The 23,484-nt window shown below is 55.1% G+C and overlaps 1 protein-coding gene across 2 annotated transcripts; it reads right to left on the bottom strand.

Annotated features, from left to right (window-relative positions):
- Positions 1-581: 581 nt before the first annotated feature.
- NBL1 (NBL1, DAN family BMP antagonist) lies at positions 582-12,239 on the bottom strand. Of its 2 annotated transcripts, none has more exons than XM_059915194.1 (4): positions 12,115-12,239; positions 3,782-3,976; positions 3,546-3,657; positions 582-2,129 (listed from the first exon to the last, which is right to left on the bottom strand). In XM_059915194.1, exons 2-4 carry the CDS (start codon positions 3,946-3,948, stop codon positions 1,878-1,880), a joined length of 531 nt encoding a protein of 176 aa, XP_059771177.1. In that variant the 5' UTR covers positions 3,949-3,976; positions 12,115-12,239; the 3' UTR covers positions 582-1,877. The 2 variants fall into 2 exon arrangements, with proteins under 2 accessions (XP_059771177.1, XP_059771171.1); XM_059915188.1 differs by having other exon boundaries at positions 3,782-4,017; positions 12,115-12,238.
- Between the last annotated feature and the right edge of the window lie 11,245 nt (positions 12,240-23,484).

The raw sequence follows: 23,484 nt of genomic DNA, 5'->3' as shown, positions 1-23,484 counted from the left end.
AAGGTTATACCGAGAAGACTGATTCAGCCAGACTGCCTGGGTTCAAGTCCTACTGGAGACACTTCTTAACCCTGGGCAAATTACTTCATCCCTCTGTACTTCAGATGCCTCCTCTGTAAAATGAGGGCAGTATTTGCATCGCAGGGTGGTGGTGAGGATTCAGTGAGTTAATTGATATAAAGTACTTAGTACAGCACCCCACCTCCTATATCAATTTGTAATCATTAGTTTTTGTCTGTTTCCCCTACTCCAGAGGCCAAGCCAGCTGGGGTGCAGGGAAGGGCTGATGCAGGGTCACAGTGAGGGTGAGGAGGTGTCATGGGCCTAAGGGATCAAAGGTCAAAGACAGAAAAGGGGTTCTGGAGGCCCAGCCAACGTATATGCGAGGCCAGAAACAGACAGACAAGGACGGAGGCAGGAGGTGGGGAGCCAGGAGCCAGGGGGGGCATGTCACAGCGGGAAAGTGAGGACCACCAGGATGCGGGGAGGGGCGCTCAGGGCTCCATGTGCACGCAGCCTGACTCCCTCCCCCTGGGGAGCCCTGAGTCAGCAGGGCTGCCCTGTGAGGAAGAGAACACAGGTGTTGAACGAATTTATTCATGAGAAAACTCGGGGTCCATCCTACTGGTTACAAGCTCCAGAAGCTCTTGTCGGAATAGCCGTGAGGGCCGGGGCACCCCCAGGCAGAGGGTTGGTTGGTGGGGCCGGCAGCGGCCCTGGGACAGAAGAGCAGACGCAGGCAGCTATGGGTACTGAGGGGCGTTCTTCCCTGCCCACCTGCCCAGCCCTCCCCCGGGGCCCCGCACCCCCTCTAGGGCTAAAGTGCAGCTGGGAGGAGTGGGGGGAGGGGACTAGGCAGCTGGAGAGCCCCAGTGAACACAGCCGCCCCATGAGCCCTCGCCCCTCCTCTTCCTCGTTCCTTGAGGCTCATCCAGAATCCATCCCACCCAGGTCCCTCCTGGGAACCTCTGGGTAAGGGAGACCCCTCCCCACCATCAGATATTCAGAAAGAGCTTCCCAAGAGGGTGAGGCTGGCTCCATCAGCTCTGAGGGGCCTAGAACCTGGGGGGCAGGGAGAGGCGCTAAGATCTGGGAGAGCGCGAGGAGGGAAGGATGCTCTCTGGTCCAGGGCGTCATCCCCTCCCCCTGGCCCAGCAAGGCTCCTCCTCCCCCGCCTTCCTCCCCGCCCCCCGGAAAGCCAAGGCAGGCAGGGAGCCTGGCTCCCAGCTCCAGGGCCGTGAGTCAGCAGGGTCCTGCCCAGGCCTGACTCCCAACCTAGCCATTGAGGGAGGGCCACCGCAGTGCCACCGGGGAGAAGCTGCCCTGGGGACGGGGGTGCGAGGCCTTTGGGGAAGCCAGTGGGGCTGGAGTGTCCTGCTTCTGCCAGTGGTCTTCCTAGCCCTGCCTCAGGGCTGCCGCTGGCAAGGCGCCCAACCTCAGCTCAGGGCCCAGCGCCACCATCTGCAACCCAGGGCCCTGCCCCACCATCTGCACCCCAGGGCCCTGCCCCACCGAGGGGCCGTGCGGGCCTTGGCGCGTCTTAGACGGCCTCACCCCAACTCAGCAGCTTAGCCAACTATGCCCCCTCCCCAGGGCACATGTCTAGGAGGCAGAAAAGAAGAGAACCCCCCTCCGAAAAAGAACCCTGAAGACCTCTGCTTCTTCCCCCCAACTCGTGAATATATTAAATTGTGCAGCTTGGCGCCAGTCCCACCCCCTTCAGATCTCCGTGGCAACCGGGAAGCGTTCCAAGTCCAGGTCTGAATCCAAGTCCATCCAGTGCCAAAGGGGGGCTTCAGCCTCTCCCCCAACTCTTCCCCGGGAGGGTGAGACCCCACATTCCACAGGGAATGAGAGAGGAGGAAGAGTCGGGGGCCTCAGTCCTCAGCCCCCTCTTCCTCTGCGTGGGGGGCCCCGGGGGGATCCTCGGGCTCGGGGGTCTGCCCGCCAGGGTGTGGGTGGGAGTGGAGGCCGGGCTGGGAGCCCTGCGCGTCCTCGCCCTGCACGTAGACGCTCAGCCCCTCGTGACTGGGCTCCTTGCCGCATGCCTGGCAGCTGCAGTGCAGGATCTTTTCCACCAGCTTGTCCACCCTGGGCACCTCCTCATGGCCAGGGCACTCCAAGGTCACCTGCGGAGGGCAGGAGAGAAGGGGACAGAGGTTTCCAAGGGCCTGGGGCAGGCAGGAAGGCCCCAAGGGTAACACTCCTCATGGGACCAAGAATCCCAGAGACCCCAGAAGCCTGAGCCCACCTGGGACACCTGGGCCCATCCAGGGGGAGGGGCTGAGGCCCTGCAGGAGCCACCTGACCTGTCTCCTCACGTCCTGCCACTTTCCTGCCCATCCCCACAGTAGCCAGAGGGCACCTTGAGGGGACCCAAGTGGTCCGCCCCTGCCTGAAATTCACCCCCTCAGGGCTCCCACTGTTCTCACAGAAAAACCGACTCCTGACTCAGGCCACCCAGGACCTTGAGGTTGACCTCCGGCGGACCTCTCTCTCCACCCCTGACCCTGCCCCCCTCCCGCCAACTCTGTCCTGCCTGATCTGCCTGAGACTTCGCACATGCCATTCCCTCTGCCTGGGAGGCCCTTGCCCCACCTGCCCCCTCCCCACCGCCCTAGACTTTGCCCACTTAACTTCTACTCAACCTTTGGACCCGAGCCCAGACATCACTTCCTCAACGAGCCCCTCCCAACACCCCCCCACCCCGCCCAGCCAAGGCTCGCCCTGTACGAGCCCCGAGCCCCGTTAGCGTTCACTCTTCCCCTGTTGTCGCACCACTAGCTACCCTTTCTTTTTCCTTTCCTTCCTCCTTGTCTCTCCCTCCCTCCTTCCACAGAGCACCTTCTCCATGCCAGCTCTGGGGACACAAGGACAGGCATGGTCCTTCAAGGAACTCAGAGTCTAGCAGAGAAAACAGACTTGTCAAAATCACCCAAATGCAGATGAAAAACTGTGTGTGTGACAGATGCTCAAAGCAGAGGTACACAGTGCCTGGGGGATCAGGAAAGGGGTTCTGAGAAAATGATGCCTAAGCCAAGCGCAGAGGACTGACTAGAATTTAACTAGGGGGGGGGAGGAGGAGAAAGGTATGCCAAACAGGGAAAATAGCATGTGCAAAGGCCCCATGGTGGTCCTAAGCGGAGTAGGTAAGAGAGACTGAAAGGACGTGGGATTGGTGTCAGGGTCAAGCTAGTGAAGAAGGTGAGAGAGGGAAGATGAAGCTAAAAAGACTGGTAAGCCAGACCATGCCTTGTGGGCAGGCCTTATGGGGCCTGGCAAAGATTTTGGTCTCATCCTATAACAATGGGAAGCCACCGAAAGGATTTCAGCCTGTGACTGACATCAGAACAGAGCTTCAGAAAGAGCTCTTGTCCTGTACGTGCTGGTGTCAGACTTGTGAGCCATCACGTGGCAAGGACCATGTCTGTATCTCCAGCACGAGGCTCGGACCCTGCACACAGTGGGGCCTCACTAAGCGCTTGTGGCCAAGGCCGGGGTCGGCTCTGGGCGGGAGCTGGGCAGCAGCGGGCAGCAGTACTCACGATCTCCCACAGGGACTGGGCCGGCATGCAGGAGTCGCAGTGCACCAGGGACTCTGTAGACTGCGGGAAGGTATTGGGAACGCTGTAGCTGAAGCACTGTCCCAGGCACGCCCTGTGGGAGGAGAGCCCGCCGTGTCCGTGTCACCACGGTGGAGGCAAGAATGGGCAGCCCTGTCCTCTTCCTCCCCCCTGAGCCCGTGTCCTCATCCCTTCCACCCACCACCCCGGGATCCCACCTGTTCTGGATGGACTTGGCCTCACAGCCGCTGTGGCCCACGATCTGGGTGATGTTCTTGGCCTCGCACCAGGCACTCTTGTCCGGGAACAGTGCCAGCTTGTTGATGGGCGGTGGAGCAGCCAGCAGCATGGCGGGGAGGACAGCCCCCACCAGGACCCGAAGCATCGTGCCCGTGACCTTTGGAGCCCTTGAACTGAGTACAGACTGCAGGTGAGGCCAGCAGGGTCCAGGAGGCTGGGCAGAGGGCAGGAGGGCAGTGGTGTTACGGCGTGGGCTCTGACACCTGACTGCCTGGGTCTAAATCCTACCTCTACCACTTACTAGCCAAGCACAATCTTGGACAAGTTATTTCTCCTGTATGAACCTCAAAACTGGGGCTGCTAATAATACGAGCATCAGATGTGTATCATGGAGATTAAACAAGGTATTTCATGAAAAGCCCTGAGCAGAGAGACTGGCAGATAATACACATTCCATACGTGTTAGTTATCTTTATAACTTACTTTGTAGCTTTGAGCAAGTTACTTTTTATCTCTGTGCCTCACTTGCTTCATCTAAAGGGGGATGGTGATGCTGTGTGTGGCAATGATTATTGCAAGTACTAAGCCAGACACTCAGTTTCCAAGAACCCTGTTGAGTATTGAACAATCATTAGCTCCCTCCTCACTGTGATGTTGTGGGTCCTTGAGGGGCTGGCCAGCCAGCAGGTCTCCTGGACATGTTGCCACGGTTGTCAGCAAAGCTAAGCATCTTCATGTCACTGTGAATTCTTGTGCCACCTTGGATGGGTGGACCTCAGGTGAAAAAACTAACCCTAACTAGACTGTACTTCTCGTTTGGATGCCCCATCAGAGCCCCAAGCCCTGAGTCTACACACACATCACTATCTCCAGCTCCAACCTCACCCCTGAGTCAAACAAGAGGCAAGGCAATCCAAGCCAAGGGCTTGACCCTCTGTGAATTGGATGGAGCGAGGCACTAATAAGGCAATACCAGAACCTGTCAGGAGATGGCGGTGCAGGGCAGAGCGTGTGTCACAAGCATTGACTCAAAGGGGATTTTCCCAATGTTCCCCAACTTCATCTTCTGTAGGTTTCATCCACTCTCCCACTGCAAGAATTGTGGAGGAGGGAGGCTTCAGAGAGATTCGGAAATGAGGGCAATGCTCACAAAGGGGTCCTCTGGGGGCAGGACATTGGGGAAAAGGCACTGGACTGGGAGTCTGGAATCCACACAGGCTGTGGGACCCTGGACACTGTGGCCTGTGTCCCCACCTGTGAAATGAGTGGGGTGCCCTGGACTGGTGGTTTCCAAACCTGGTAGAGCGTCAGAATTCCCTGAGGACTAGTGAAGTGAAAGTTCTAGGGTGGGGTGGGATTCTGCATTTTTTTTACGAGCTTCCAGGGTGGTTCTGATATGCAGGCCAGGCTTAAGAAGTGGTCCAGCTCGGTCAGACTGGGATTCTGTGTCTTGGGACAGTCCCCAGAGGGTCCTGGGTGGGGCTGAATTGGGAGCAAGGGCCAAGTATGGTCCCACTGGTCCCACAGATGCCCAGTACTAGTCAGGCTGGCTCAGGGCTGGAAATCCCATTCAGAACAACGCTACCCTCAGCCCACCTTCTGCTGAAACGGCAGGTATTTGGTAAAAAGTCGGGAAGTGAGAGGTGTTGGGGGATCTTGCCCGCTCCTGCAGGCTAACTACGTGGGCTGACTCAGCTGGGCTTGCAGGGAGGGCCCAGGCCGGCCTGCAGAGCTGTGACCACCTCCGCAGCGCTCCGGTCTCTCCATCCAGCAAGTTCTGCTCAGGTCCTGCCCCTTCTCCCTGCAGGAGGTCTCCGGAAGCAGAGACAAGTCCCATCTCACTGCATCTCAATGCCTGGGTGACCCCTGCTCCCAGCCCAGTGGGGAGGGGTGAAGCGGGGAGAGCAGTGGGAGGTGAGTCCAGACCGTCTGCCCCATCCCAAGGGAGTCTGTGTCATGACCCAGGCTCTCACCCACGCATTTCCGGTCTCACTCACAAGGTGGGCAGCAAAGCCCATGTTTTCAGTACAACCACATCCTAAGAAAATAGAATAGACTTGTTCCTAACTGGCAACCTAATATTTCAACACCCTTAGCATCCAGGAGGCTTTCTCACCCCACCAGGTCCTTTTCTGTCCCTGGGGAATTAGCCTCTGCACCAGGGTCTGACCACCGTAGCACACCAGCGGAGACCCACCTAAGGCCAGAGCTCCCTGGGCCTCCCCAGGCAAGACCGGCCCCTAGAGACCTCAGAGAGGTCCGGGGACTTTTGTCCTATGCCTGCCTCCATCAGGATTCCTCAGGAAGGCCAGGTCAGGTGGGGCAGGGGGTGATGTTAGGTTTCCTTAGGACCGGGAACGGAGCCTGAGGTTGTAATGAAAGCAGCCTGGAGATGAGCGCTGGGGCTGGCTTGGGGTTGGGATTAGGAGAGGTCAGGACTGACGCTATGGGCCCGGACCAGGCTAAGGGGGAGCGGAGTTGAGATGGGGGTTGAGGTTAATAACAAGGTGTAGTGGGAGACGGGACACCGGTGAGTGTTTCAGGGGAGTCACTGGCCTGGAGGGTGAGGACTGGTTATCATGCGTCAGGTTGTAGCAGACGCTGAGGGGAAATGAGATAAACTGAGGCAGAAGGCCACCTCCCTTCTCTACCTCCCTCTCTAGGGCACAGCTAAAGGTCAGCTGGGCCCACAGAGGGGGTGCTATAACCCAACCCACCAGGCCCGGCTTCTCACCAAGCCCTGGCTGGGACCTCAGAGGAGGGGCCAGGCTGCACTCAGCCTCCCCAGGCCAGCAGCCCTGAGCTGCAGCCGAAGCATGGCCCCGGGAGCCTCCTAAGTTCAAGTCCCAGGCCTCCCACCTAGGAGCTGCGTGACTTCCGGAAGTACAGTCCACCTCTCTGCACCCACCTACCTCAGCCCTAAAACGGGGAGCAGAGCCCTCTCCTTGAAAATGACTGGGAGGATGCGATGAAAGCACCCAGCACCCAGCAGGGACCCAACTCAGGCCAGTTCCCTTCCCCCTGGGGGATGGTGGGGAGGCTGGGCCGGCATCAGAGCCAAAGCTGGACGCTGGAGCAGGAGCCAGGGGGGACGCCGGGCTGGTCTCCCACACACACACACCCGCCACCTACCCTCCCACCCGGCCCCCAAGAACCCCTGCTGCCCCCCCTTCACACTGGACTCGGCTCTTTGCTAGCAGGTTTTATTTTTTGTTGGCTTGTGTTTTGTTTTTTCAGGCAGCAGCTCAGCTGATTTTTTTTTTTTTATTTGATCCAGCAGTCGGACCTTCCTTCCTGAGACTCACCCAGATTCTCATCCCTTCCTCCCGCCCTGAAGGTCACACGACAAGTCACGGGAGTCCCAGAACGCCAGGGCAGGAAGGGGATCCCCCAAGCCGATCCTCTTGCTTTGCAGAGGGGTTGTCCCGAGGCCCCCAGCAAGTCAGGCCAAGCAATGCCCTTCCCCAGGCCAGGCGGTTCCCTGCAGTTTGACACCGGTTTACCAGGCACCTTCTAGGAGGGCGGAGAGGGCGGCGAGGGTGGGGGCCTGGGGAGCGCAGAGCCTGGAGGGGAGGTCGAGGGAGGTGGGTGAAGAGGAAGCAGCTGTTCAGTGCGGGGCAGTTAGACAGCTGGAGGGGCCGGGGGAGGAGAGATTCTCAATTCTGGATTGAACTCAGGAGTACAGTTAGTTACCCGTGGTTGAGGGAACTGCACGAGCAAGGCCAGGAGAGGGGGTTTATGGGTATCCGCCGAGCACACCCCTCCCAGCCTCCCAGTCGTAAGAGCTGCTCCTAACTGTGGGCCAGGTACCGTTCTAAGGCTTTTATATATATTCACTTATTCGGTCCTTATAACAACCCTAGGAGATAGATACGGTATTTCCCCCATTTTACAGATGAAGAAACCGAGGCACAGGGAGGTTAAGAGATTTGCTCACGCTGACACAGTTAGCATTCACTAGAGCTGAGATCTGAACTGGACAGCAGCAGGGTAACCACCAAGAGCTTCACAGAAGAGGAAGACAAGGTGACGGGGAATGATCTGGAGCAAGCGAGAGGCCGGGGCTTCCCGCCCCAGCAGCTGCGTCTCTTACCCCCGTCAGCACTGCGGGGCTCAACCACAGCCAGGGTTGGAAGCATGGGCGCCCCATGGGGCGGAGTTCAAATCCCAGCGTGGATTCCCCTGCAGAGGAGCATGCGGCCGAGGCCGACCCCTGGCTCCCTGGAGCCTTGGGGAAGGTACAGCGCCGCCCTTCCTCCGAGTTGTGGGGAGGCCACAATCGGGGCACCCTCAGCCCAAGGTGGGTACCTTCCTACCAGCCCACCGTCCACTCCCCAATCTAAGCCCTCCGGATCCTCAGAGGCCTTGTGCCGACACCTGACACATCTGAGGCTGCCAACAACACAGAAAGATGGCCCCTGGGGGAGGGGAGGGGACACAGCCGACCCACTCCAGCCCCGTGGAAACTGAGGCACAGAGCAAGGAAGTGACGGCCCATGTCTCCCACGCAGGGGACGAGGGCAGTGAGCAGACACAGGGCACCTGCCCTGGCAGCTTCCTGGGGAAGGACGGGGGTGGGGCAGCAAGAACACAGGCTCCGGGGTCGGGCCTGTGGGGTCCTCTCTACGTTTCACGCCTACCAGAACCTAGCATCTTCCCTGAGATGCTTGCCAACAACTCAGAAGCCCGGGCCCCACCCCTAGATATCCCGACCCCACATTCTGGGTTGTGGGGTGCAACCCAGGCATCTGTATCCACTCCCACATGATTCTGAGGACCAGCCAGGTCAAGAGCCACCCAACTCCTCAGGGAAGGGTCCCCTGTAACAGCAATGCAGACAGGGGCCACCCACCCAACTGCCTAGGCTTAGTGCCTGGAATCAAACCTGAAATTCACCAGAGGGGCCTAGATTTCAAGGAAGACCTCTGGCCCGTCCGCACCCACCGTAGAGCACCCATTGCACAGCAAGGAGTCGATTTAGTAAAACAAGTGAATAATCACCCTCCCTGTTTCCTCTTTGGGATAAATCTGAATATTCAGGGTCCTTAAGGCCAGGTACACCAGAATTTTCTTGGTACAATGGCCCACTCACCCCCCCCCCCACACACACACACACACACACGCACACACCAGGCCTTCGGTTCCCAGCAACCAGCCTGGTGTGGGAGCAGCTGGAGGGCAGGGCCAGCAAATGGTTAGAAGAAGGCAAGCCTCTCCCCAACTTTAACGTCTGCTTTCCGTAACCTCCTCTGGAAATCCTTCCCACCTAAGGCCCCAGCGGATTCAGATGGAAGTTTCTACCTGTGGGCTCTGGTGACATCTGGATTCACACAGAAAGCATGTGCGGTTTGTGGTGAGTTGTTTTTCAAACTTATCAGACCAGATGCTCCCAGTCCCTTCCTTTCCCTGTTCTCCTCCTCCCCTGCCCCACCCTGACACACACAAAGGGCCGGCTCTGGGTCTCCTTTATTCACAACGGGCTGTGACAGACCCCAGTTCAAACCCTAGCTCAGCCCCTTTAACTTTTCTGTGCCTCAGTTTCCTCACCTGCAAAGTGGGGGTAGCCACCTCTTAGGGCAGTTGTGAGAATTAAACTGAAGAGGGCATGGAAATTTCAGGAGAGGACGCCTGTCACAGGATGTCCTCAACAGAGGTCCTCACTACGAGTGCTAGCTTTGAGTCACCCAGGGCTACTCACCCTCCCTGAACTCTGCCCACACCCTTCTGTCTCCCCCTCCCCCCTTCCCACACAACCCCCCCTTGCCCTCCCCTCCTTCCCCCCTCCCCTCCCCCTCCTTCCCCCCTCCCTTCCCCCTCCCTTCCCCCTCCCCCTCCCCTCCCCCTCCCTCCCACTGGATCCTGAATGCATCCTGAGAATATCTAAACCCCGGGGTTGCATCTGCCTTGAAGAAAATGGATTTAGGGGAAACTCAAACAAGATGATGGCTGGGCGAGGGTTTTATGAACTGTCTGTGCTGCCAGGGTGGGAGCGGAGAGGAAGGTCCCACTCAGACTCTAATTCTTGGGCCACTGACTGAAGGGAAAGGGTCCCGGAAAGACCAGCAACTTCGAGCAAACAGGCTGGGCCTGGCTGCCGGGCCGTACATGCTGCTGGGTGCAGAGGGTGTGGCATCTGCGGCCTCAGCCCTAGGCTTGGGGATCAGCAGGAGTGAGGCAACCACCGCAGGTCTTGGAATGAGTGCAGGGGACTTCCTTGACTGGTGCAACGGAAGGGAGGGGCGAGCCAGGGTCAGACCCCAGCCCTGATCAGCTCAGCAGGCCCACTCTGGGGTCCAAGGACAAGTTCAGGCCCAAGCTCATCCGCTGACTCCCTGCGCGCCTGGAGGCAGGACAGTACAGTGCTTAGAGGCCACTGACCACTCGCTTCACCTGCCCAGGCCTCCCATTTGCCCCTGTGAAATGGGAAGCACGGCCTGGGAAAGTCCATCTTAGCAGATTCCCTCAAGAGGAGCCTGGCTCCAGCGCGCTGCTTAAGGCCACTGTGATTCCATGACCCCAGTCACCACAGGGTGGCTTCCTTCCTTCCGTCAGCGCTGGCAGAGCATGAACCAACCGTCCAGGGGCGGACACGAAGGGCCAAGCCCATGCCCCAAAGGCCTGCCCATCTCTGCCAAGCAGCCCCACCTCCCTGGCTACAGCCCCCCAGCCCAGACCACGGCCCGCCTGCCCGCAGACCCTCCTGACCGAAAACTGTCTCCAAAACAAATCGATGCTAATGAGCTGCTGCAGGGCCGGCCTACACATCTGCTCAGCAGAAGTCCCACTGCAGACTTCACCAGCATCCCTGCCCGCTCCCGCAGCCTGCGACCCTTGGGGGGTGGGGGTGGGGAGAAGGAGCGAACTCAGTTGGAAATTTCACTCTAAAAGGATGAAGATATACGCGGCTAATGCACAGCACATCCTCCTGGGCCCACCCTCCAGCACACAGGCCCAAGAGAAGGAGGTCCAGCTCGCAAGGGTGGGGATGGGGGGGTCACCGACGAAATGCTCCAGCCTCGCCTTTTCTTTGGCCCCAACCAAAGGCAAACCACACCCAAGCGGCCCCAGCATCTGGAGGAGTTTCAGGAGGCTGGTGGTTTCCACAGTAACAAAGGGTGAGGGGCTCCTTGTTGACAAATTGCTTCCCCACCCCCATCCCCCGCCAGCGCCCAGCCTTTGGCCTCCGGCCCTGACCTCTGTTTTCCTGGGGTTCCCGTAGTTACAGGCTGGTGTCCTCCAGCTGGGCGAGGACCTCGGAAAGCCTGAAAATGTGCCCTTCTCCCCGGGTGCCGGCCACCCCCCTGGCCACGCCAAGGCGGCCAGCTGCCCCCTTTACTGCGGCTTGTAAAAGATCAGAATCGCCCCGCCCAGGGAGCGGGGCGGGCAGGTGGCCGGCGGCACGGCCCAGTTGTCCAGGCCGCCTCGCGGGGGTGGAACTCTTACGAAAACTGAACCCCCGGAAAGGCTGGCTTCCCTGCCCCAGACTCAATTCCAGGGGGATGACCCAGGCCAGTCCCCCGGGGCAGGCGGAAGGTAGGGGGAGGGTTTCGCTTCTTTTACCAGGTCTAGGAAACTATTCACGAGCCCCGGTGGGGGCCCCGTGCCTCCGACACGGGCTGGGGGCGCTGTCCGATATTGAGGGCGGAGGACCAGGAAGACGCAGGAACTCAGAGAGAGACTCCCACAGCGGGGCAGGCGGAGAGACGGAGAGAAAACATAAAGGCAGAGGCACAAACCCAGGGAAATGGAAAACAGGCAGAAACGGAGAAACAGAAAGAAAGGGACAGAACCAGAGAAAGAGAGGAACGGAAATAGAGAGACAGGCAGATGGGGAGACAGGCAGATGGGGAGAAACACAGAGAGAGACAAAAAGGAGGCAGAAACGTACGGGAGTGGAGAGGCTCGCGGCGCGGCGAGGCCCGGACAGAGCAGCGGGGACGCGCGAGCCCCGCGGCCGAGCTCCGGGCGCTGCCCCGGCGGCCGCGCGGCCCGACCCGCCCTCGACCCGCCCGGCTTTCTCTCGGCCGCGCATCTCCCTCCCTTTCTCTCTTGGCCGCGGAACTCCTACCGAGAAATGGAAACCCCTGTTGAGTCGGGGGACCGGCTCGGGGCGCAGGGGTGCTCCCTGGCCACCCCGTGCCGCGTCCACGTCCCCAGCCCCGGCGCCCCGAGCCCCCCGCGCTCCCGGGCTCGGCGGCGGCGCCTCCGCACGGTGCCCTGGGCCGGCGGGAGGGCCGGGGGCGCGGCGCTGCGCCTGCGGCCGAAGCCTCTGGAAGCTGGGCGCCCGCGTGCCGGCCCGGGCGGGACTTACCGCGCGCGCGGCGGCGGTGGGGAGCGCGGCGCGCCCGCCGGTTCCTGCGGAGCTGTCTGCGGGCCGCGGGAGGCAGGCGCGGCGCCCCCGGGAGGCTCGGGGAGGCGGCCGGCAGGGCTGGCGGCGGCCCCGCGAGGCTCGGCTGGGCTGCGCTGCGCGCTGTCTGCGGCCCCGGGCGGGCGCGCGGTGCGGGGGAGCGGCGAGCCGAGCGGCTCCGACGTCAGGGGTGTCTCCGCTCCAAATAGGGAGCGAGGGCGGGGGCAGTGGAGGGAGGGACGCGAAAAAGAAAGAGCGGGCGGGCGCGCTGGGCCGCTCCCTCCGGGCGCGCAGGAGGGGGCGCCTCAGCCGCCCGGGGCCCCGGCCCCTTCTCCCCGTCGCCCTCGAGCCCCGGGCCGGGCTCCGGCGCGGTCCGACGGCGCGGCGGAGCTACCGGGGCCGCCCTGGTCGGCGCCCTAGGGGCAGGGCAGAGAGCCCGGCGCCCCGGCTCGTTCTAAAGCGCCCTCCGCCGGATTTCTCTGCGCTCGGACTTCTCTCCAACTTTCCCCCAGCCCGGCCATCGGGCCGTGCCAGGCCTCCGGGTGACAAAGATGGAAGTGTTCCTTTTTGTGGGAACCGGGTGCTTCAGTCTTGCTCCGAGGGTGTGGCGCCCCAGTCCACCGAGCCGCGGCACCAGGAGACTGTCCTCCCTCCTCAGTCCTGCGGTGCGCCCAACCTATCCGCTCCCGGCCGTGCGACCCGGGGCTGGTCCGCGCTCTTAGTTCCCTAGTGTCACTCGACCTCCGCCGGGCCTCGCCTCAGCGCCAGGCACTTGGCTTAAGTGTGCAGAGAAGGGTCTGAGAGTCCCGAGGAGGACTATTCGGAACGTCGGAACCTGGGCTCACTTCTCTGACTCCTGCGAAGAGCAGAGCGCCCAGCGCGGCGTCCCAGCCTCAGCTGTTGGGTACGGGGGTACCCAGCTTATCAGCCTGTACTTGGGCACTCGGGCAGGTTTCGGTCGTGCCCTCTCTGTTTGGTGTGCCAGTGAAGTGAGAAAATAGCTTTGCTCCTGGAAAGTAGTAGCCCGGTCCTGAGACAAGATTTCAGAATTTTGCGTTCTACCACAGTGGTGGGTGTCCATGCATCTCGCCCCAGCCTGGCTGGAAGCCCCAGATGGAAGCAGCCCTGCTCATCCAATGTCACAGGTTGGTGAGCATCCCGGTGGCTCCTAGTGGCCTGTTGATAATTCCATGGTGTACGCTGACCTACCTGCCTCTCCAAACCCAGTACTGCGTCTCTATGCCTCCTAGTTCTTGCTTGTGCTGTTCCCTCTGCCTGGGGTTCCCTTGCCCTCCTTTCATCTCCTGGTAAAGGCATTCTTCAAGCACCAGATTGGAAAGCCTTCCCAAGACCCAAGTAGCATAAACCCCTCCCTTCTCCGGTGTGATCCTGGAAGCACAGGATACATACCCTCTGTTCATGGTAATTTCCCTCTAGACTAGTTGAGTAGATCTCTTTCCTCCCCTTGACTGTGGGCTCCTTGAGGACAGGGATAACCTGTGTCAGTGTCCCCAGGGATTGGCAAGCAAGGGTTACAATATATTTGGCTGAATTAAGTAATTAATATCCCCCATAAATGTTTCCATGAGTATAACTATAATAATGCTCATAATAGCTCAGGCATATTGAGCACCTTCCTATACTACGTGCCTGGTCCCATTCTAAGCACTTTCCACCCACACAATAAATCTGTGAAATAAACAGCATTGTTATCCCCATTTCATAAGTGAAAGTACCAAGACCAAGAGAGAGAGGTTAAGTAACTGGCCTAAAGTCACACAGTAAAGGGGATGCCAGCTACCGTCTGTTGGAGGAACACATCCCACCAGGTGTAGCCTCACTGCCTGGTACACAGTAGGCACTCAGGAAACACTGACCATTGTGCTCACCACTGCCACTCTCACTGTGCACCCCAGGTGGGGTGGGGACTGGATGTCTACATTTTGTAAGAACCCACCCCACTGCAAGAAACCAACTGGGTAGCCTAATGAGTTTGTCAAATCATACTGACAGCCTGAAGTAGAAGCCCTTGACAGTTCAGCCACCCAACCACCTAATCAAGGACATGGGGTTTGGGATTGGGTCACACCTGTCTGGTGAAGACTCGTAATTACAGGAGGGCTACCATGTGAACAAGGGGTCTGGAAGGTAACTTGTTAATACTATCAACAGCTATCACTTTGTGCCAGGCATTATACTAAGCACTATGCCTGCTTTATTGTATGGAAACCTGACCATAATCCTATCATTATTCCCATTTTACAGATGAGAAAAATCAAGGCATCAGAAGCCTAGTTACCTGCCCAAGATCACACCACTAGTGATGGACAAAGTCCAGACTTGAATCCAGACCCGTCAACTCCAAAGCCCATGCTCCTTTGCCCACCACACCCTCTTGACTGCCTCAGAGCCCCTCCATCAGGCTGCAGCAAGGATGCTGCACCACCAGGACCCAGGGTGGCGGGGCCCCAGCAGGAAAGGCAGAACCTGTCACATCAGAGTCTCCAAGCACACGGAGATGCACCTGGTTGGCAGCGGTGCGCCAGTTGCCCCAACAGGCCTGGCTGGCCCTGGGCACGGGCCTGAAGCCAGAGCCTGCTGGCCCTGGGCCAGCCTCTTGGGGCCGAGGTAATGTGGGGCCCAGAGCTGGGGTAGAGGGCTGAAAGCCTCCCTCCCCAGCTCATTAGCAAACATCTGGGCTCAGGAAAATGACCGACCTGGAATGTGACTGGACTACGGGGAGCTGCTCCCTCCCCGAGTCCTGGGAATGTGAGCTCCCTCCCGCAGGGCACGGGCTTGGGCCAGCTGTTTCCTCTAATCCCGTCAGCCTGGCCTCAACAGGGGTCCAAACCTCTGCACTCTCCCGGAGAAAGAGGGAAAACAAGAAAAGGCCTTCCCTCCCAGTCCGGCCCACTGACTCAGAAGGTTGGTACTGGGGCCTGGGACAACCACAGTCCTTCCCTCTTCTGCAAGATAAAGACCAAGAGAGTCCACATGTCCAAATGTGTAGGTGGGAGGGGCCGTGAGGACTCATCACGGAAGGTTCTGGAGTCTTCCTGCTTGGGTTTGAATCCTTGCTCCCATCACCCACTGACTCTGTGCCAGTTGTTTCCTGTCTGGGCCTCGGTTTCCTTCTCTGTAAAGTGCAGCTGGTAACGGCATATACTCTCTAGAGTTGTTGCCAGGGCTCTCATTTATTTATTTATTAACATAAACTCTTTTATTTATTTGTTTATTTATTTTTGGCTGTGTTCCGTCTTCATGGCTGCGCACAGGCTTCTCATTGCAGTGGCTTCTCTTGTTGCGGAGCACGGGCTCTAGGTGCGCAGGCTTCAGTAGTTGTGGCACGCGGGCTCAGTAGTTGTGGCGCACGGGCTTAGCTGCTCCACGGCATGTGGGATCTTCCCAGACCGGGGAGCGAACCTGTGTCCCCTGCATTGGCAGGCAGATTGCGCCACCAGGGTAGTCCCTCTCATTTATTTAACAAATACTTTTGTGCAGACTGTGTGCCAGGCACAGAGGTGTCAGGGACACAATAATGGGCTGGACCAGCAAGGCCCCAGCCCTCAGGAAGCTTCAGTTCTGCAACAGGGAGGTGGAGCGTGTACGAGTAAAGAGGAGAATGGGTTTCTCATCATCTAAGTGTCACGGAGGAACTAAGCAAGCCAGAGTGAGTGATGGGATGAGAAAGCCTCAGAAGACATCTCAAAGAGGCGACGTTTAAGGTAAGATTATGATGAGAAGGAGGCAGGATTCAAGGAGATAAATGGATGCAAAGTGCTCGGCACAGTTCCTGGAAAATAGCACGTGCTCCAGAAAATGAAAGCTATTTTAGGGAGGTGTATAGCAGAGAGAAGGCAGGCAGTCAGAGTCCCTGGATCAAACCCAGGCTTTAGCACAAAGCTTTCTCTCACCCTCACTCAAGTAATGCACGTCCTGAGCCTCAGTTTCTTCATCTGTGAAATAGGAATTTTAATAGTGCCCAAGTGCACGCTTACTGGGAGAATTCACTGAGGGACGTGTGCATGAAGCACAGAGCCTGGCACCAGCTCGGCCCTTAGGAAGTGAAAACTACTAGTGTCGTTTTCTCCTTTCCCACGGAGGAAAAGGATTTGCCTAGGTTCACTCAGCAAGTCAGTAGCAGATCCAGGAGCAGAATCAGATCTTCTAACTTTGAGCCCACCCCCTGGGCTGGCTCTTGCCTTTTCCTGTCCCTGGGGGCTCAGGAAGGCTCTGGGCCCCATCTTGGGCTCAGAGAAAGCAGGAGGAGGTGACAATGCACTATAGGGTCTGCCCCTGAAGGCTACTGAGGGTGTGGGAGGTATGGCGTTGGCCCTGACTGGAGAGCAGAAATGAGGCCCCAAGGGGAACTTGTCCCCTGGAAAAATGTCAAATGCCCTTTGTAGGTAGGGTGGGAGACCAAAAATCAAGAGGGATCAAGTGCTAAGAAGGGGGAGATGAGAAGAGAGGAAGGTCAGAGATGAGATCTAAATTCGGGGAATTTCAGAGTGGAAATTTAAACTCAAGTCGGTCTGACTCCAAGGAATGTCCTTTTCCACTCCAGAGAGGCAATGGTGGTTATGGCTGTCTCCTCATCTGTAAGAATGAACATACCGATGTCACCAGGAATGTGACCTAAATGCCAAGGACAGGGTGCCAGGGGCTATCCCCAACCCCTCACTTTGCTCCTTGTTTGTTTGCTTCCTCCCCCCATCACTCTCCCTGTTTTCTTCAGCTGGGGTTGCCTGATCCCACGGTAACAACCCACCCACCTCCAAGTGACAGCACCAGAGCCGGGCTCTCAGGAAAGGGCCTTGTGCCTGGAGTTCCTCCGCCCTGCTGCTGTGGTAAACACGGTGAACAGGGCTGCCAGGGTGGTGGGCAGCGTTAGGCAAGTCAATTCTTTTATAATGTCCCTTCTCCGTTGTTTCTTCCATTTCTCAGCTCCCAGCAGCCCATGTATATCCACAGAGAGTAGAAGAATTTTTCTCTCTCCTCAAGAGTTGGTCCTTCTGTATTTAATATCCCACAGAACAGCTTTTTTTCCTTAAGGTTTTTGTGCACCAGATAAAGTCTTTGAAAAATCCTCCTGTTAGGAACATGGGTATTGGAGAATTGGAAGGCACAAAAGAATATCGCCTGGGTGTCCGTCCAGCCCCTCTACCAGGGAACCGGCTCCCAACCACATCCACCAGTCAACACAAGGTACCTCCGCAGCCAAGTTTGTTCTCCATGAACCTGTCCTCCTGTGGCCCAGAGTGACACCTGACCCAGGCTGGGCCAATCAAGTCCTCTCTCTGAGGAATCCAAACAGAGAGGCATGGGGACTGTGCCAGGGAGCTGAATCGCATTAGGGGCAGAATTCTAGAGAACTCTGGCTGCTGAAGGAGCTGATGAGGGGCTTGGTTCTCGCCCCTCTGCCCTTGATGTTCACCTTTCCCTGGACTCTCTGAACTTCTCCAGTATCTTACAACTTTAAGCTGATTGGAAGGAGTTTGTTGCCTACCTCCCCAAAAGTCTTGATTAAAACAACCTATTTTTTTGACCACTTACTAAGTGTCCAGCGCAGCATCAGGAACTGGAAACAGAGTGAGGCATAAGGCCTGCCCTGGAAGGGAAAAGGGCAGACACACTGACAATGGGAAGCAGAGGAGCAAAGGACAAGCTCATTGGCAGGGAAGCTGCCCAGGCATGAGGCCATAGGGGTTCAGAGAAGGCAGCAGTCCCAAGGAGCTGGCATGCCTAGGAAAGGCTTGCTGGAAGAAGGAGGATTTAAACAAGGGCTCTGAGGTATGAGCAAGACTTGGACAAGTCGAGAAAGCCGTCCACACTAAGAAAGAAAGGGCCCGGAAAAAGGGTTTTGCACTGGACAAATATGTGGCCCTCAGACCTTCAGAGCACCACAGAAGAGACCATTAACACACACTTTCTGGATTGGCCCAGATGTAGCCTCAGAATCCTTCTTAACACAGCTCCTCTAGGCAGTCACCAAAATGGATACATTTGGCTTGTGAAATAAACGTATTTGTTTGAATGAATTTGTCACTCCTAGGAAAATGTGTTTCAAGAATAGATAACTAGTTTGATTGAAATAGAGGTAATAGACTAACATTCAGTTTCTCAGTGAATATTTATCGAGTGCCTACTATGTGCCAGGCTGTATTCAGGTACTAAGGATATGGCAGTAAAAAAGAAAACTCCAAAATAATAAAAATATCTACCCTCAGGGAGCTTACATTTTAGTGGGAGGAGACAGACAACCAACAAAATATGCAGGTAAAGATACAAACTGTGAGATCATGATAAAGGCCAAAGAGAGAAAGCAGAGAAGTGTGTTGTGGGGGGTGGGACGGGGGGGCGGGAGGATTACAAAAACCAGAGCAGTCTGGGAGGGTCTCCCTGACACACACTGAGTAAAGACTTGAAAGAGATGAGGGAGGGAGTTGTGTGGACACCTGGGAGAAGAGAGGGAATATCCAATGTGCTAAGACACAGCAGGGACAGAAGGGCTGGAGCAGAGGAAAAGGGAGCCGGTGGTAGGAGTCAAGGCCAGACTGGCACCAGGAGGGCCAGATCACGTAGGGCCTCAGAGGTCACTCTACTGACTTCGGCTTTTTCGTCAAATGGGATGAAGGCTTTGAGCAGAGGATTGACATAATCCAGTTTATGATTTTTTTTTTTTTAATTATTAGCACCTTTAATTATTATTTATTTATTTATTTATTTATTTGGCTGTGTTGGGTCTTCGTTTCTGTGCGAGGGCTTCCTCCAGCTGCGGCAAGCGGGGGCCACTCTTCATCGCGGTGCGCGGGCCTCTCACTATCGCGGCCTCTCTTGTTGCGGAGCACAGGCTCCAGACGCGCAGGCTCAGTAGCTGTGGCTCACGGGCCTAGTTGCCCCGCGGCATGTGGGATCTTCCCAGACCAGGGCACGAACCCGTGTCCCCTGCATTGGCAGGCAGATTCTCAACCACTGCGCCACCGGGGAAGCCCCCCAGTTTATGTTTTAACACTGGCTGCCGTGTGGAGAATAGCTTTAAAGGGGGCAATAGTAATAATATAGTCTAACATCACTATACACCAAGCACTGCTCAAAAGGCTTTTCATATGTTCTCATGATGACATTTTGAGGTGGGTACTAGCATCATTGCTCCCACTTACAGGTGAGGAGACTGAGGCATGGACAGAGCAAACAACTTCCAAGGCCCCATAGCATCGAGTAAGTGTCAGAATTGGATTCAAACCCCAAAAGTGTGGCTCCAGAGCCCCTGCTCTTGGCCTCTATCTTACTCCATGGATGGAGTAGAGGGCATACAGTAGGAGGTAGAGATAGGGGCTACATGGTAGAGGACCTTCAATGCTAGGCTAAGAAATGTGGACCGATATTTCGTGCATTATCGGGGAACCATCGAAATTGTCTGAAGAGGAAATAACATGCATTAAACCGAGTTAAAACTGGTAGGAGCGGGAGAGGCTGAAGGCTGGGAGGCCCCTGGAAGATCTGCAGAGATTCTGGCAAAGTGAGAGCAAGTCCCCAAGGGTCCCCTTCCTCAACTAAACTGAGGCTTTACAGATCACATGTCCAGGCCAAAAAGAAGTATTATGGCTGCTTTCTGGGGCCAAGGGAGAAGTGTCATTAGATGTGGCCACTAATTGACACGTTCTATGCCTCACCTTCTTTGGCTCTATCTTCTGGTCTTCAAGAAGGGTATCTACATAGATTAAGGAAAGATCTATAATTACCTTGATATTCCTTGACAAGAGGACTTTTCCTGGTAAAACAAGCAGAACTTGGGTTTTATCCATGAAGTCCACTATAGAGAAAAGAGGAAGTAAAGTCTGGAACAGTGGTGGGCCTTCTCTTTATTTCTGGGGTGTGAAAGAGTCTGTCATGGGATATCACAATTGATAAACCTCGAGCTTAAAGGGGGATGATTCTTTTGATCATAATTTGTTACATAATTGATTATAAGAGAATCTTATTTAGCTGGCTATTTCACTTTTCTCCTCAAGAACAGAATGCCTGACCTCACATTTGTACTGTGTGACAGGAAGGGATCATTACAGCTGTCTTACAATGAGGCCCAGAGAGATCAAGTGACTTGCTCATGATTACGTAGTGGCCCAGGGAAGCAGCTCAGATGAGAACAGAGGATGCTCTATGGTAAGAATTTTGGGAAGCCTTTCTTCCAATTGAAAGTCACTGACCCATAGAAATGACCAGTCAGGGCCACCCACTTAAAAAGTAAGTTAATTTAGGGGTTTTAAAAATATAGGAAACATTAGGACTTCCCTGGTGGCACAGTGGTTAAGAATCCACCTGCCAGTGCAGGGGACACGGGTTTGAGCCCTGGTCCGGGAAGATCCCACATGCTGCGGAGTAACTAAGCCCATGCACCACAACTACTGGGCCTGCCCTCTAGAGCCCGCGAGCTACAAGTACTGAGCCCGTGAGCCACAACTACTGAAGCCCATGCACCTAGAGCCCGTGCTCTGCAGCAAGAGAAGTCACAACGAGAAGCCCGCACACCGCAACGAAGAGTAGCCCCCACTCACCACAACTAGAGAAAGCCCGCACACAGGAATGAAGACCCAACACAGCCAAAAATAAAAACAAATAAATTAATTAATTAAAAAAAAATCAGTACAAACTCGAGGACACACACACACACACACACACCCCTATTCCCTAGCTCCATCTGCTGAGAGGCCTAGAAGCAATGACACACTAATAGCAATGAGCACACTTACTGACCTTGGTTTCTAACTACCATTCTCCACTAAAAGGAATTAGGGCTCCTTGGAGAAATGGCTGACTCCAAGGCTGGGGCAAAGCAAATACAAGAAGAGTCCGGAATATCTCGTGCTTAAAGAATGGACTAGATATGCCAAAGGATACAGGCAACAGCTTGAAAGAGCTCCTATTAGACAAATCTGAACAATTTGAGTAATAAATATTGACAGGGGCTTCCCTGGTGGCGCAGTGGTTGAGAATCTGCCTGCCAATGCAGGGGACACGGGTTCGAGCCCTGGTCTGGGAAGATCCCACATGCTGCGGAGCAACTGGGCCCGTGAGCCACAACTACTGAGCCTGAGCGTCTGGAGCCTCTGCTCCGCAACAAGAGGCCGCGATAGTGAGAGGCCCGCGCACCGCGATGAAGAGTGGCCCCCACTCGCCGCAACTGGAGAAAGCCCTCACACAGAAACGAAGACCCAACACGGCCAAAAATAAAAATAATAAATAAATAATAAATAAAAAAATTTTATAAATAAATAAATAAATAAATATTGACAGTAATGGATTATAAACAATAAAACAAGAATCCACAAGTCCACACTGATATAAATTAATGATCAAATAAATGGTTGGAAAGGGAAAGTTCTTCCTCATAGAATGTCAAATAATAAGGAATAATGAATTTAGAAAATTATCAATGGATGCTAAAACTATGATAGTTCGATAAGGAACAGGATATTTACAGCCTCAAAAGTATCTCCCCACAACTTATTTATAAATTACAAAGAGAAAAATAATAAATTTACAGTGGAGAAACCAGGCAAACACCACTTTAACTGACCAGAGTTCATATCATTAATGTTGAGACAAATGGACATGATGTGCCTCCTGATATGATGTACTGAAAAGGACACAACATCACCTGTGCCAAAATTACAAAACCTGAATCTAATCACGAGGAAACATCAGACAAACCCAAACTGAGAAACATTCCACAAAATAACTGGCTTGCACTCTTCAAAAATGTCAAGATCAAGGAAAAAAGCTGGGGCTTCCCTGGTGGCGCAGTGGTTGAGAATCTGCCTGCCAATGCAGGGGACACGGGTTCGAGCCCTGGTCTGGGAAGATCCCACATGCCGCAGAGCAACTAGGCCCGTGAGCCACAACTACTGAGCCTGCGCGTCTGGAGCCTGTGCTCCGCAACAAGAAAGGCCGCAATAGTGAGAGGCCCGCGCACCGCGATGAAGAGTGGCCCCCGCTTGCCGCAACTAGAGAAAAGCCCTCGCACAGAAACAAAGACCCAACACAGCCAAAAATAAATAAATAATTAATTTTTTAAAAAAAGAAAAGAAAAAAAGCTGATGGACTGTTCTGGATTAAAGAAAGAGACTCGATAACTAAATACAATGCATGATCCTGGATTGGATCCTAGACTGGGGGAAATCGATAGACAATATATTGTTTTGAAAATTTACAGAATTTGAACATGTACTGTGTATTAGATACTATTTTTATCAACGTTAATCGCCTGATTTGGGGACTTCCCTGGTGGCACAGTGGTTGACAGTCCGCCTTCCAGTGCAGGGGACATGGGTTCAATCCCTGGTCCGGGAAGATCCCACATGCCACAGAGCAACTAAGCCTGTGAGCCAAAACTACTGAGCCCACGTGCCGCAACTACTGAAGACTGCGTGCCTAGAGCCTGTGCTCTGCAACAAGAGAAGCCACCGCAATGAGAAGCCAGCGCACCACAACGAAGACCCAACGCAGCCAAAAATAAATAAATAAATAAAAATTTTAAAAATTGCCTGATTTTGATAATTGCACTGTGGTTATATAAGAGAATATCCTTATTCTTAGAAAATATACATTGAAGTATTTAGGGGTAAATGGGCGTATCTCCAACTTCTCTCAAATGGCTCAAAAATACTATACATACACCAAGAATGATAAATGAGAAAAAATGTGAACAATTGGTAAACATGGGTAAAGGGTAAAAAGGAATTCCTTGTATTATTTTCACAACTTTTCTGTGAGTATCAAAATCAAAAGTTATCAAACAATTTAACCCCTTAAAAGTAAAACATAAAGGTAGTGAATATTACCAGTATACATTATAAAAAGTGTTTCCATTTTCTACCTGGTGATAGGGGTGCATTTTACTGTCTATAAATTATGTCTTTAAAAAAAAAACTAATTGGGACCTTCCCTGGTGGCTCAGTGGTTGGGAATCCGCCTGCCAATGCAGGGGACACGGGTTCGAGCCCTGGTCTGGGAAGATCCACATGCTGCGGAGCAGCTAAGCCCGTGCACCACAGCTGCTGGGCCTGCACCCTGGGGCCCACGAGCCACAACTACCGAAGCCCGCGGGCCTGGAGCCCGTGCTCCGCAACGGGAGAGGCCGCCCCTGTGAGAGGCCCCCGCACCAGGCTGAGGGGCAGCCCCCACTCGACGCAACTAGAAAGGGCCCACGCGTAGCAACGAAGACCCAACACAGCCAAAAATAAAAATAAATAAATTTATTAAAAAAAACAAAAAAAACTAATTGAGAAGTATATATAGTTTTATTTTTTTTTTTTGGCTGTGTTGGGTCTTCAT

Source organism: Balaenoptera ricei, chromosome 1, assembly GCF_028023285.1.
Source record: "Balaenoptera ricei isolate mBalRic1 chromosome 1, mBalRic1.hap2, whole genome shotgun sequence".
Taxonomy (NCBI): domain Eukaryota; kingdom Metazoa; phylum Chordata; class Mammalia; order Artiodactyla; family Balaenopteridae; genus Balaenoptera; species Balaenoptera ricei.
The sequence above is the reverse complement of the archived record's forward strand: the minus strand, read 5'-3'. Positions and strand labels throughout refer to the sequence as shown.